The sequence below is a fragment of the Halichoeres trimaculatus genome, unplaced genomic scaffold, assembly GCF_033239565.1.
Source record: "Halichoeres trimaculatus isolate MK-OKI-2021-1 unplaced genomic scaffold, fHalTri1.1 fHalTri1_scaffold_23, whole genome shotgun sequence".
Classification (NCBI taxonomy): Eukaryota; Metazoa; Chordata; class Actinopteri; order Labriformes; family Labridae; genus Halichoeres; species Halichoeres trimaculatus.
Window position 1 is genome coordinate 19,823,603 of NW_027437201.1, and position 15,184 is coordinate 19,838,786.

At 43.4% G+C, this 15,184-nt stretch overlaps 1 protein-coding gene across 1 annotated transcript; it reads right to left on the reverse strand.

The window, feature by feature from the left end:
- Window positions 1–13,099: 13,099 nt before the first annotated feature.
- Window positions 13,100–15,184, reverse strand: arl4d (ADP-ribosylation factor-like 4D). Its single transcript, XM_074663999.1, has 2 exons — window positions 15,027–15,184; window positions 13,100–14,153 (listed from the first exon to the last, which is right to left on the reverse strand). The coding sequence occupies exon 2, from the start codon at window positions 14,049–14,051 to the stop codon at window positions 13,446–13,448; it is 606 nt and encodes a 201-aa protein (XP_074520100.1). The 5' UTR covers window positions 14,052–14,153; window positions 15,027–15,184; the 3' UTR covers window positions 13,100–13,445.

The window sequence follows — 15,184 nt, forward strand, 5'->3', positions numbered from 1 at the left end:
GGTGTCACACTATTATTTAACAGCTGCGGCTTTCGGCATCCAGCTTCACGAGAGGGCACAGTTGGCTGTGGAAACGCAAACGGGATCAAGCTTAACTGTACCAAACCGTGCCAAACCGTACTGAACCGAACCAGACTGCTTGGTAGAAACGCAGCTATTCCGTCCTGCAATGTGCAGTCTCAATGCAGAAGTGTAGCTCCTTTTAGCACCATCTTTTAACCCCAGTAACTTAATCTGAGCCGAGCTTTTAGCCGCGTTGATAGTTGTGGAGTATGGACGTACCTGGAGCTCAAAACCACATCACCAAGACTTGCACCTTCGCCCCCTGCTGGTCACTTATTGAAGTGGTTCACCTGATGCAACATATTTTGGTGGCTCCCTTCCTTGAGCAGCATCTTCCAAGTCAATATGCACTGATGCGTAGGACGCAGCTCACCTTTGACTGGACAGAAAAGGGGTTTAAGGTGCGTTACTAGAATTTTTAGGACTCACAACAAGGTAATGCACCTGCGATGTGTGTGCAGCAGCAGCAAGCGTTTGTCGATCAGCAACACGTGAAGAAAGTGGTTTACAAACCAGAAAGGGAGTCTTTAGTTATCAAGAAAGGTAGGACTATTTCAGTCATCTGGAAGCATTTTGACTTCAAGTCAAGGACATTACTTGTAAAATTTTTCACGCTATCGTCTTGGCTCTCCAAGGCAACACGACCAATTTATTTATCCATTTAAAGTTCAGCCACAAAGTGGTCTATGAACAAGTTTTACAGGACCAAAAGAGCTAAAAAAAAAAAAAAAAAGTGCTACAACAACAACACAGTCCTCCATTAAGGACACTCTTTACAGTTCCACTCCATATTCCAGCTCCAGAGACTTTAAGAGATATCGAAGGCTGTTACATTTATGCTAGCAAAGGACATGTGCCCCATTAGTATATAGTATCTATTTTTGATTGTCCTTTCAAGTTGTAGTTCAATAAAAACTCAAGTTTTGAAATAATGAATAATCACGTCTATTAATCGTGATTTCAATATCTATCAAAATAATCGTGAATATTATAGTTGCCATAATTGTCCAGCTCTACAACACGGTGATAGTGATGAAGGATGACACTGTGGTTGTTTCCTCCTGATGTGAATGAACAGGAGTTATTAACTGTGTCGATATCTTAACCTCATCACGCCGTACATCATCAGTGAATAAGAACATCTCACCACCCAGTGTGTGAAAACGATCCCACAGCCACTCATGCATTCTTAATACCCATTCAATCATGTCAGCGTGATTGTCTAATAATAGTCATTCTCCTGCTCAGAACCAGAGTTACTCGTGTCAGCATGCACCTGTATTTCCACCCCGCCCCCTCTCCTCCTCCTCCTCCTCCTCCTCCTCCTCTCTCCTCACTGCACTGCAGTATCTGAGGCTGTCAGGAGACCATATGCACCGTGTGTCATTGCCGGCCTCTGCCTGTCATCCCTGCCCCCCCTGTGCACCGACGGCCAGGACACACACCAGGGGGTAATACAATACACACTTTCTGCGTCCTTTCTGATTCAACCTTCTGAGCTGCTGTCCCCTGACACAGCGAGCAAAGAGGAGGACGAATATCTCAGCTTTGGCAAAAATCAGATCGGAGAGGGAACTTCCTTTTTGCACCCAGCGGTTACCTTTTAAACTCAAGTGTGTGCTCACCTAATAGAAATATTTCCAAGTTAAAACAAGTTGTCTTGTGTTTCCTTAAAGCGGCACCATGCCCTTGACAGAATGACAGGGTATTTAGTCGCAATTCAAGTGATGCCCAGGGCGTTTTTCTTTCTCCTACTTTCCATTCAGGTTTAATAAGTTCCTAATGAAAGAGGGCAGGCGGAAGCTGTTTGAGGCAATCTCCTCTGCACAGTTACAGATCATTGGATGCTCCATTTAGGGTGATTTGAATGTGTGCCATGGGACATATTCCAGAAAGCATTCACACAATGGCTTTCCATTTACTTCCCTCCTTCTCCTCTCCTATTATAGTAATGGAGGCGGGAGGGTGTCGTCTCAGGGCACGGACAAAGAGAGGAAAAAATGGTTTCAGCTGTGCGCCCCGCTGTCATTGTGAAATAAATAAATAAGAAAGCTGCAGGCTCAGTCGAGGAGGACAGGAAGTTTCTGGGTCTGGATTTCAGCGTATTGCAGCATGAGGAAGAAAACAATAAGGGGAAATGAAAATTTTAGAGCTACTACCTGGTTTTCTGCTCTTTTGTCAACAATGCTGAGAGAAAATTCAAACAGAGAGGTGGAAAAATGGGGGAATGGTTTGATGCTGATGAGTTTTCAGGATCTGGAGGACTTACTTTGTTGCAGGAGTTTTCGGTCACACACTAAAAGTGGTTTCAGGGGCTAAACATCTCCTAGGGTTAGTTTGACCCATTTCTGTTTTTTTGAACAAACTACTGATTATCCCTTATTTTCCTCCATGAAATTTTGTGATTTGTCCTCCTCTAGGGTCATGAACTTGTGCGTAAAATCTGGAAACTTTGGTGTGTAGTGAATTGTCGGTGCAGAGTTTGTATATGAAGATGATGTTGTGGGTCATTTTGACCCAAAAGCTGTTCAGATTCGAAATAGAGATGCTTCTTTAACATACTTTTTAATTGCCCAATTATTTAACTTAATATCCTCTAACTAATCAGACTCAGAGAAACTGGTGTGTAGAGGAGGAACTCCTACAATGAGGAGGATACAGAGGACAAGTCTGCTGTTGCCTCTCCATCAGATGAAAATCAGAAATTGAAGCAATCATCATCCTCAAAGGGAACATAGGAACAAAGACGGTAAAATAAAATCAACATCAACAGTGGTGTGCACAGGCTTTTCGAGGGGCAGGGGTGAAAGGGGGGCACTTTAGTAGTTTGTTGTTTTAACCAGCCAAAGGAGCTCTTTAGCGTGTTTTGCCAACCAAACTTTAGCACGTTTTGGCTCCAAAGAGAGCAATTTAGCGTGCATTTTGGCGGGTCAGTCCATCCTGACAGGACAGTAAAACACGTATCTCTTGTTGGGCTGAACGAGTTTGGAAAATAGTCTAATTGCATTTTTTTGGGACAAGTATTTTAGGAGGGCGCATGTATCTTCTACATTATTCACCAAACACAAGCAACCGATTGTTCTCAAGTACGACTAACACGACAGAGGATACTATCAACATATAAACAATTCTTGCCTGCACTTGCAACTGAAAAAGAAGAAAGAACACTAAAATTTAACTGACCTCCAGTTGTCATTAAAGGCCTTTGCACAGCAACGGCGACGCGAATGAACAGAAGAAATTGCGAAAAATTTGGAGGCGTCACATTCGATCTTTGCAGCTATTCTCCTCCAAACGATATCTTTGTAACCATTGTCTTTGTTGTTTTTATGTCTTTTGTCATAAATAACTGGGGGCTGGGACACAAGCAGAATCAATGTTGAATGGTTTGGTACGTGACACATCAACAACAAGTGTTTTGATTGATCAAATGTGTGCTCGTGGCAAGCAAAACTTGGGTAAAATTGACCTTGGCCTGAAAAAAATAAAAGAAAGAATGTAACTGGTGTGAAAGCTTGCATTGAAAAACAATAGGTTTAAAAAAAATACAGTCTGGTATGCAAAGGGCTTAAGAGTAACAAACCATACAGATTAAAGGAAACAAGGGGTATGGCTCTGCTGGCCACAACCATTCTACTGGATGGACTTTTGCTGGTTTTAAGGACGACGAGTACAAGTTACTTTATTCCCTCCAGGTTTGTTCACATGAAACCATTTTTTTTTTAACTGCAGCCTTTGCAATTTGGAAATTGCATTCTATTACATTGCAATGTTGGTTTCAGTTTGATTAATTGTTCAACCTGCAAATGCAAAAATAAATCTGTAGAAAGCACACAGTTACATTCTGTCCATCATGTGGAGAGCATTGGAAAAGCTGAACGTTGAAAATCAGAGAAAATGGGGCAAGTTAAATACAAAAACATTGGTTGGTTTTAACATTTTACTGTTTTGAGTAGGAATGGGTACCAAATTAGGTACTTTTATAGGTACCGACCCAATTCTGTCAAAAGTAGCAGGTACTGAAAACCAAAAGGTACCATGTTTAGGTACCCAAATGCATCCTTGTGACTGTGAGGGAGTGGAAGAGTAGGTGATTTTCTATGCTGGACATGGACAGAGCATTGCAGGGTTATATATTGAAGAATAAATATGTGAAATTGGAAAAAAAAATCGTATAATTAAACAAATTGATATTTTTCACCGCATAAACACAAAAAAGTAACGAAAATTGGTACCATTGAGTAGTGGTACCGATTTCCAGGTACCGCTACTCAATGGTACTGTATCATTTCAAATGTGAAAGGTACCCATCCCTAGTTTTGAGAGGATTTACACAATACAGGTCAAAATGACTCACAAAAGTGTCATTGTAACTTTTATTTTCAGCATTATACAAGAGCTGGACTCTGAATTCTGAATGTTTGAGTTCAGAAACCCTTATCAGGTTTGGTTATTGTCAGATTATGTGGACAGGCTGTTAGCAGCCATTAGCTCCTCTGTCTAGACAGGATTTAAGACTATTTGTGACCTTCTGGTCTCATTCCTCTGATGATTCCTGGCAACGCTCCCAGGTCCAGGTCTGTCTAACAGGATTAAAACCAGGCTCTAGGACTTTGTGTATCACCTACGCTCACAGGGGGCTCAGTGGACATGTGGTTCAACAAAGAGCTGCAGAATACACAAAGCTTGATGTACAGAAGAAAAATTGTACAACGTGACCACGCAGCCTCCTGTAGACGAACCACAAATATAGAGCACAAACTGGGGCACCAGCCTCTGAAACGAGCTGACGAAGCACACATCAGGCCAAAACATGAGCAAATGGAAACTGTGTCGAATCATTTCACGGCCAGCTGCTTCTTACACATTAGACACAAATTTGAATCCAGGGTGATATGAATCCGAGTGACTGAATTCGTCTTGTGGAAGTGAACTCACTGCCGTCACGTATGCATGAAGACTGGGAGGTGTGGTGCATTCAAGGCCACTGGAGGACTCAGATTTCACCGCTGACCTGCTGCAGAAAGCTCCAGACTGCGGCATTTACTGCAGCATGATGCCCTGGTTGAGGTACCCTTACAGTCTGAGCCTCAACAGAGAAATCTTTGATGGAATAAAATGAAAGAAAAACAAAAGGGATGCCGTCATGGCTCGCAAATAACCTCATCGTAGCTGGGACAAACAAAAAGGCCACAATGGGTGCCTCATTTGGGGAAACAAGCCCTGAATACCAGATCTGGTGCGCTTGGGTTCCTCCTCAAACCTAATTTCCAGCTCATTGTGCACAAAATATGAGAGTTCCAGAAGATTTTCATCCTCTGAGAGACATGATTTACACTCGAACGTCTAAGAACGGCAGCTTCATGAAAAATGTTCTGATGAATTAGTTCAGAAGTGGGAACAAACACACTCAGGGAAAACATAGGTATTCATCTCCAACCACTCTTTGTTGCAGATCATTACTAGCAGAGAGAAATAAACCACTTCAGAGCGACCGGTCAGTCCAGGATGATTTGTTTTGCCCACGAGCTCGATGCTCACGTGCCGGCTCGCTCCCACGTGTTGCTGCTATCTCTACAAGGCCGAACAAAACCCTTCACGCAGGCCGCTACAGCTGCTGCTGCGTCCTGCAGAGAGCCACAGCTCAGGGGTCCAACACGGTATGATCTCTATCTGTCTGCGAGGCTGGAGGACGAGTCAACAAAAGACACAAGGTCAGCGACGTTGGAGGCAGAGTGTGGGTGTTTGCAGATGATGGAGTCGTCTATTCTTCAGGTACAGCTGTGGCTGAATAAAAACACAAACTGTGCTTTATGCGAAGAAGATGAGTCTCAACAGTCATAAACAAACACCTCAACTTTCCTGGTGTTACTTACAAAAGTGATCTCACATTTGGAGGAACTTCTACTTCGAGTTATCCCGATCCTTTATTTGTCGGCGCTGACTGCTCGGTGACTCGCAGATAAAATCTCTGCCTCCACCTCTCACAGTGACAATCATTTATGTCTCACTCCATCGCATTAAATCTTTCTGTCGCATTAAATCAAACCCCATAATTCCCACGTCAGCACATCCCCAGATCAGCGCCCTGCAGGCTGACACAAATAAACATCCCCATCTTGATCTCACACCTCACAGCGTGTCGGCTCCACAGATATCTGGGTTGCAGCTCGGAGGCCTGTCTGCTTTTAAACAGCAGTTAATAGTCAGGATTTAAAAAAAGGAGCTCCTGTTTATTTTGGCAACCGGGCACGGATCATGCACACCCTGCTGCCTGCCATGTGCCAGATGGGTTTGTGGGTAATCCGAGTGTGGGATCAGGGGAGACCCTGGGTGGTGTGGGCGGACAGGATTCACGCTGGATTAATGGCTGTCAGATGGAAACAAAGAGGAAAACATCATTAAACGTGTTCAAGAGGTTTTATGTGTGACGGGGAGTGTTTTCAGTGTAATCCGTAACATTTAGATGAATTAATTTGTGTCAATTCTGTTTAACTTTTCAGTTTCGGGCGAGGCTCTGTTGACCTGGATACCATTATGATCTGCTTTGTTTCTGTTTGTTGACATACCAGGTATCAGCAGGAAAAACGGTCAGTATGGAGAGCAAGGGCAGGCAGATTACACCTTTATGCTTCTATAAACAGGTATCTGCAGCAACTAAAGCAAAACATCAAGTCTTCAAGTGCTGGATCCATGCTGGGCTGGGAAAGTAGACCAACATTTCAGTCTCTGGCTCCCTGGAAAGCATCCCAGCGAATTCATCCAGCGTTCATGCCAAAAACAAGTTGTTCTCTTCATGAGGACAGACCTGACGAAGCTTGAATTTTGCTAACAGTAGTCGTAATAAACTGGGGGATAGGCTTGATGTTGAAATGCTGAGCCCTAACCCTAATGCCGTGGCCACACCGGACGCGCAACGCCCAAGGCTGGACGCTTTTACGCTAAACTCCTCTGAGAAAAACACAGTCAGACTTCGTGATGACCCGTGGGAATGGGAATTGAAAATCAATTCCAGTTGAGAATCATTAACAGTTCCATCAAAGAATGGATATCATTAATCATTTTACTAATCAATTCCCTTATCAATGCCGTTCAATTGACAGGGTTCAGAAGCGTCAGAATTGTGGCTAAATTTTAATTACACCTACTGCACAACCATAAGTGAGTGGAAACACCAGCAACTTGTAGAAGTAGTTACCTATACTGGGATGCATGTTTGGCATTGTTGCCACTGAAAATCAGAACATCAGCCCACATGCAAAATCTGCTGGAATCGATAAGGGAAGCTTTAAAGAATTGGATGGATTAGCAGGATCGTTAACCCCATTGGTATTGATAAAATCTTATCAATTCCCATCCCTATTTTTAAACGATGCTGAGATCTCCAAATGTTAAAATACTTTCAAGCAAATGAAAGAAAAGTTAGGCTAATGGTTGGTTCATAACTACAGCAAGGTTCCAAACAACTTAGAATAATGCTATAATCACTTTGAGACACTAGATGGCCCACTTCAGTCAATAACATATTACAAAACTGTACATTAACGTCACATGACGTGCAATTTTTACTTATTTCTTTATATTAACGCCGGAGATATCCAGATCCAGTGAACAATTACAAATTTATTCACTTGAAAAAGAAGGAATTCATAAGGGAATCGATTAAGAATTGAATCGATAAGCAGAATTGATAAGGGCATTGATATCGATAAAATCTTATCGATACACATCCCAAACGCTTCTAACCCCGCGGCCTAGGACGAACCTGCGTCTAAAGGAGTCTATGCATTGACTATGTATGTAATCTCAACCCGTGTCTTTGCGAATTCGCGTCCGGTGTGGCCGTGGCATAACTGTACTAGACTTATTTATGACCTTGGAACCCTTATGACATCAACTGTGTCATTTCCATGGTGATGGGGAGCAGAGCTAAACTCTAGCAGCAGTCCTATTTACAACCTCTGTTCAGAACCCTAAGCCAAACCCCTTATGACATCATCACCTGTGTGGTTTCCATGGTGACAGATCATCTCCATTCATTTTAATGGGCCAAAAACAATTTGGAAATGCTAAATATTTTCAAAGGTACAACAGTTAGACATGTGAAACGTAGACGCACAATTCTCCTAAACATGCTGCACATTTTACACTTTGAACAGTGAAAATCAGTGAGAATTTGATGAAGAAGTAGCTTCCAAAAAAACATACCGAAGGTTAATACGAATTTTTTAATAAAGTTGGACTAATGGGTTGATCAATATGTAGTCTAAATTGAAATTTGAATATCTTATTCCTGAGGTTTTCACTGTTACGGCTTATTTTTGCAACTACTGAGACAATATTTGTCAGATATTGCACATCCTGTGATTTAAATGATATTAGAAGGCTTCCAGTTTTCCTGTCCCAGAGTATAATGTCAAAACAAAAAGACCACTGTGTGAATTAAATGAGAAGCCCTTCCCTCCGTGCCCTTTTTTATAACCAAGAACCTCAGCCTGAGTGTTTGTCTGTTTTCACTTCACGCCCCGAGCTCAAAGACGACACTATATGTCGAAGTCAAGCTCCAGTTTCCCTCCCAATCCCTTCCCATCCATTCAGCCCCGCAGGCTCAGCTCTAAATGAAGGCCGAGTGGCAGCTTTATGACCTTTGGGAGAATAAAAGCCAAACAACTAATCCCACCCTCCCACAAACATTGTCCCTTAAAGACCGTTTTCTCTGCAGCGTGTCCTCCTCCTCTTGCTCAAACCATCCCCCCCCTCCATCCAGCAGCATGTCAACAAGGTCCATTTCCTCGAAAGGCTTGTTAGTGTGAAATCTGATACATTCGTCGAGGACGACAAACACGTGGAGGGCGAAAAAGCAAACAAATGCGAGCATATCAACTTCAAAGAGGAGAGGATTAAACACAGACAGCTGGATGGATGGAGTGAGTGAGAGGACAGGGAGAGGCGATGATCTCAGTTATTGATCCCAGCTCCTCAGTCTAATCTCAGTAACCTCAGCTTGACTGGACATCCAGCCACCAAAAGCAATTTGACCCCCACCGCTGCCCTCACAGGTCACCCTTTAGTGACTGCGGCCTCCAGGTTACCATGGAGAAGGAAAATTATGTCGAGGCCACGGTTGGCAGCGTTAAGAAGCTTGAATTACGGCCAGGAGCCCTATTGCTTTTCATCTGGGGGGCTGTAAAAGAGGCGGCAGCAGAGCAATACGGGTCTTCTTTATCAGGATATTCCTCTCTTCTTTCTGATGCTGCACACGTTTGAGTTCTTGTTTCATGTTTGGAGGGTGAAGGGAAAAATATACCTTCAAAAGGTGGAAATATGAGCAAACCTGAGCGTCTCCATCAGAATGATGAAGACATCGCTGGTATTAAGAAGAGACTCTGGAGGAAGATGTTATCGATTTAACTCGACAGATCGTCTCTTCTCTTGCAAAAATACCCAAAACTAAAGTAAAAGAGGATTTATTGAAACATGTGTCTGAGCTATCCTGTGTTGGTTTGATGTCACTAGGGCTGCAACTAATGATTATTTTATGACTCCGACTTTAATGTTATACTCCCTTTCAGCAGACTGTCTGCTACAATTTGGTGTTAGTTGCAGGTTTGTACGATAATTTGTTTCCTGACAGTGTTGAAAATTATGATGACCCAGTTCATATTTCATATTCCAGATCTTAGTATCCAGAATTTTGTCAGGATCTGGATCGTACTTTTATATCTGTCAGAAATTCGGGTGACCTTGTCTTGTATTGTTTTGCAAAGCAATCCAATCATTTATGGTGGAGTTATATACACATATGGTGAAAACGGCCCTATCTCACAACTATAAAGAATCCTTTAAAAAAGTCCTGGATCCAGATGGTGATCCAGATCACCTCCAAAATTTAATCACTTCTTCCTTATCTGAGTTTGAACATTCCCTGAAAATTTCATCAAGATCTGTTTGTTTTTGAGTTATGTTGTTCGCAGACAAACAGACAAACTCTCACAAAAACACAACCTCTTTCTTGCCGGAGGTAAAAATATATTGTTATGTCTTCAGACTAAGAATTTAGTTTGCCATAAAGGCAAATTAAAAAAAATGTGTCCTCAATCTGTTCACCTGCAGGTCAAACAGTTCACCCCCTCTGCCCTACCGCTATCTGTAGCAGCTAATGCTAATGCTAACGTTGGTTTAATGAACTCCTTATGGTTTTCAAATGCAGTGACAATTTAATAAAAAGACTAAACGAGTCTTAAAAGACATGAAATGCATTCCACAACATATGAAAGGAGTGTATGTGGGATTTTGTAGCTCCTCACCTTGCTGTTTAGCTCCCGGCTCATCATCGATGAGCCCATCATGGTTACGTTTTAGGTTCTGGATTATTGCAGTCGTAGCGCCGTGCCACGCAAGGCCATTTTTGCAAATGTTGCAATTAACACACTGTCGGCTTTCACCAAGTGGCAATCTCCGGTCTAAGAAAATGAGACAATGCGGAAGTGCTAAAATCTGCTTGGTGCTCGAGTGTTCACTTGAGGCTGGCTCCAGAAGCACCGGAAGTCACATAAACACCAAGCCAAAAAAGCCGTTTTCACAGCAGAAATTAACCTATTAACAGCCTGGTTCAAAATACGTCTCCTGTCTGAGTCGCTGATTTTACTACCAGCACCCACTGTACGAGGGTGACTTTTTCTAACTTGGCCATTCAGAGGATATTAAGATCACGAGCTCCCCTAATGAGAGTCACAGCTGAGGGTCACGTGACTGACAGGTGCCCTATGGCTGTAGGCGAAGCCCTTGCCACTACCAATATGGCCACTATAGCCGATATGCTTCATTTCCTGTTTCAGAAACAGACGGGTGACGTTGGCGAGACTACATCCATGCTTTATACAGTCTATGGCTTTTACCCAAACTCTGGATGTTAACTTGTTTCCCTAACCTGCTGGCTCAGCTTCTCCTCCGTCACACCGATCTGTTTACGCGTGAAGCTCCAGTCCAGTAGGTGGCGGTAATGCAGCTTAAACTAGTTACCAACCGCGAAATAATCCAACATAAAGGAAGAAGAAAAATAAACTGAAGACAAACTCATACAGTAATGACACAGCACAAAGCATCGATTGTGGAAAAACGCTGTTGACACTTTTACTAATCGATTTTTATTGTTTTTATCATTTCGTAATCGCAGCCCTGGATGTCACCAAGTTGCACCTGGTGGTGTGTGACTCCCGTCTAATCCCTGACACACAAACCTCCAGGCTTCCCTGCTTCGTGTGTTTCTTGTCAGCCATGATTACGCTGGAAATAGAAAGAGTCACGACAGAGACATGTGAGGAACAAAGAGAGGGTACAGTACGTGACAGAAACATGCACGAGAAGCATCACACGTGTGTCTCCCTCAGGTTTGATCCTGAGAATCAGAGTCAATCATATGTGTATCACACCGCCAGCACCTGTCCTCTGCTGAAACACACATTCTGCTGCTACACCTCTCGCTGACGGATGCCTCCACATGCCCACAGTCGGTCTCAGCTGCTGAAAAAACTCCACATCATGATGCTAATGTATTCACAGACCAGCTGCTGTGTCAAGATGATTCTGCAAAAGCCAACCTTGAAAGTTTTTAATGAGCTCACCGTGGTACGAAGCTGGGACGCCGAGGTCACAGGAGTCAAGATGTGTGTGTATGTGTGTGAAAGTGTGTGTGCTCCTCTCTGGTCACATGTGCATGTTTTTCTATCTGCCGTTGAGAAATGAAGAGAGAGCCCAGCAGGAGGGTAACAAGTCATTACCTCAACATGTCAACCGAGACAAAAACACAGCAGGAGGACTCACAAACACACACATACACACACACACTGAATGGTATCCAGGTCAACAGTGTGTGACCTGAAGAGATTTTGAAAAGTAGGTGGATTAAAAACCGGTAATGCAGGAAACTTGCAGAAGTGCCTCTCATAGTTTGGACGTTTCTGCAGAAAAATATGTAAAACCTTTGTTCAAAGACTGGGACATGTTTCTGTGATGCAATATTTAGAGGAAACATGCAACAGACAAATAAAATAATGAAATATCAAAGGAGATTTTGCTCAAATATTAATGTAATCCTTCAAAAAGAAAAGCAGCTGCAAGTTCTTTAGGAAATAAAAGATGCTAACATGACCAGAAGCTGTAATCATGATGCAGCTGAGTTAAATAATCAGGACTTAGACTTTCTTCCTGCTTCTTTCTGCTCTGGAGGGAGAAAATCAGCCGTGCACTGAAGCACAACATCTGCCGGTGATGGCCTCAGGTGGCTCAGTCCCACATGTTCACACAACAGGACCAAAGCCTGGCTCACCTCTGAACCACCTCACCGCTAATTGATGCAATTACAGACTCAGCAGAGGAGAGCCGGAGTGAAATGACTGTGTTTGCTTATGTGGGGGGAGGATAGAGAGGCTGGTTTGTGGGTTCAGCCGTGTGGAGACGAGAGTCCGCGGACATCTGCAACGTCTAAAACTGAGTAACGCTGAACAACACTGACACGTTCTCCAGTTTCATTCTCCTGCTGCAGATCTCTGCTTTTATTTTCACTGCATTCACCAGCTGGTTGCTTACTCCATCAGTCTGCAGATTCGTCCTTGGGCAGAAGTGCAAAGAGGTTTTCCGAAAGCTGTTTCAAATGTTTCGACCACTCCTCAACCCAAACATTCGCTCAGAATGAACTCCAAAGAAACAACAAACGTCTGTACAGTGCTTTTGTTTATTAAGTCTTCGGTGTTACAAAAAAAAATGTACAATTTGTATAAACACTACTGTCAAAGTGAAACTCCCGCTCTGGGGCCATGAAGGGAATGCACTTAGGATCACTGGTTCATCATGGCGGTAAGATTTAAAGTATTTGTGCTTCATCTCCTCTAACCTCTGTGTCGTTTAATGTTAGGTTAAAAAATTCTCCAACGCAAACACAAAAAGTGGGATAAATGTTCAGGAGGAGAAATGTGGAGTAAAAAGCAGATTAGAGGAGGGATCTGTGCGATCGTGTGAAGGATGAAGTGAAAATTTATTTTTTTTTGTCCTCGACATATCCGCCACTTTAATGTGTGTTGGTTTATTAGTCCTACAGCTAACAAGCTTTCATTAGGGATAAGATCAGCACTTAGTGAGGACTAACTGGTATCAAGGTTCCCTTTAAATCTATGAGTTCAGCCTCCAAAGGGCAGCTGCAGATTGTAGAACAAAGAATATGTCAATACCGCTCCGCTTCTTGTGAGCAAATCTATTCCTCCGACCCCGAGGCCGAGTGTAAATGTTGTTCTGTTGGCACAAATCGCTCTCCCGTTAAAACGCTCTGAAGTGTCTCAGCTGTGGGTAAATCTCCTACTCTAAAGTCCTCAGAGTGAGCAGAGAGCTCATCTCCTCCTGCTCTTGTTGTGCTTCACCATCTTCTTCCTCTTCAGGATCATCTCGTAAAGTTTCTCCAGGCCCGGCTGCAGTCCCTGACCGTCCACGGCGCTGCAGCTCTGCACGTGATGCAGCGTGCACGTGCTCAGTTCATGCACCGAGAGCAGCTTCTCCACCTCGCTGACCGACATGGCCGAGTCCAGGTCCTGTTTGTTAGCCAGAACTAGAACGGGGACTCCCTGGTTCTCGGAGGTGCGGGTGATCTTGTGGAGCTCCACTTTGGCCTCCTCCATGCGCTCCAGCTCAGTGGAGTCCACGACAAAAACCATGCCATCTGTCCGTCGTGTGTAGGACTTCCAGAGTGGGCGGAGCTTCTCCTGACCGCCCACATCCCACACCTGGAAGTTAATCGCCCTGGATGTCCCCACTGCAACTTTAATCTTCTCCGTGTTGAAGCCTTTCGTGGGGATCGTGTTCACAAACTCCTTGAGCTTCAGGCGGTAGAGCAGCGAGGTCTTCCCGGCCGAGTCGAGCCCGATGACGACCACGTGTAAGGACTGGAAGTTTGGCAGGAATGGCGTGTTGGGAGCGATATCAGTCAGCTGGTTTCCCATGGCTGCAGCCAGAAATTCACACCTACTTAGGCGAGGTGACAGATTCCTGATTTAATCCTCTTTAGTATGCTGGCATTTGGTTCCTGTCCTGTCTGCGGAGACCTTATCAGAGCAAACAAACACAAAGTTAGCATTTAATGAGAGCACAATGGCTGCTGAAGGAATGTATGTTTGCTAACTGAGAGGAGCTTTAAAGTGTAACCTGAGGAGCACAAAAGAAAAGATAATAAATATCAGAGAGCAGATTCCACAGCGCCTGGTGTCATCCCGTCACCTTTCACCCTCCTGCATACTTCATGAACTTCTCTAATATATTATTTATACTGATCAATAAATGTCCTTGTTTTTCCGTGCAGCATTACACAGGAAAACAACACTTAATTGGCCAGCTGAGGTTATCCTAAGCCGGATCCTCTTAGGACAGCTCAACCTCAGGGCTTTTCTGGGGGCAGATTGATTTCATTGCAGTGGATGGATGATATGTATTCACTGCTGCCTATGAGGACTGCAGCAGCAGGACTAATCCGGTTGTTGTTGACATCCAGATACACATCAAACAGCTGCTTATGGATGTTGTATGATTACAAAAACCATGTTTAGGAGCCCAAAACGCCATGTTTTAAAAAATGTTTAAAGATTTCTCATCAATTTTACTCCACAAAAAATGCACAGTCATGCTTTTTGATACTGAGTTGAATATTTGATTTTATTTAAGTGAATTCTTCTGCAAATAGTTTCATCTATCTTCTGCACGAATCTTGCTCTATAGTTTGCAATGCATGTTATTTACATGATGCTGCAAGTATGCATACTAATGAATAACTTACAGATACCCTCTTAGATTAACTTTAAGCAACACTCACGCGATATCTCAGCTCTATATGAAAATATGTAGTTTACGAGAGCTACTTTGACTTAAATCACCAAATTACAACCTTTTACTCCTCTGCGCATGACGTAAAAAAACGTTCATACCTCTTTAAATGTGCAGCAGTGGCATTATCCTCCAGAAATAAACACATCCATAGTTTGGAGTTGTAAACAAACGCTGTTTGTCCTCTTGGTCACATCTACTCCGGTGCTCCTCTGAAGCAGCTCTGAGGAGCAGCAGAGGCTCGAGCGCAGAGCAGCAG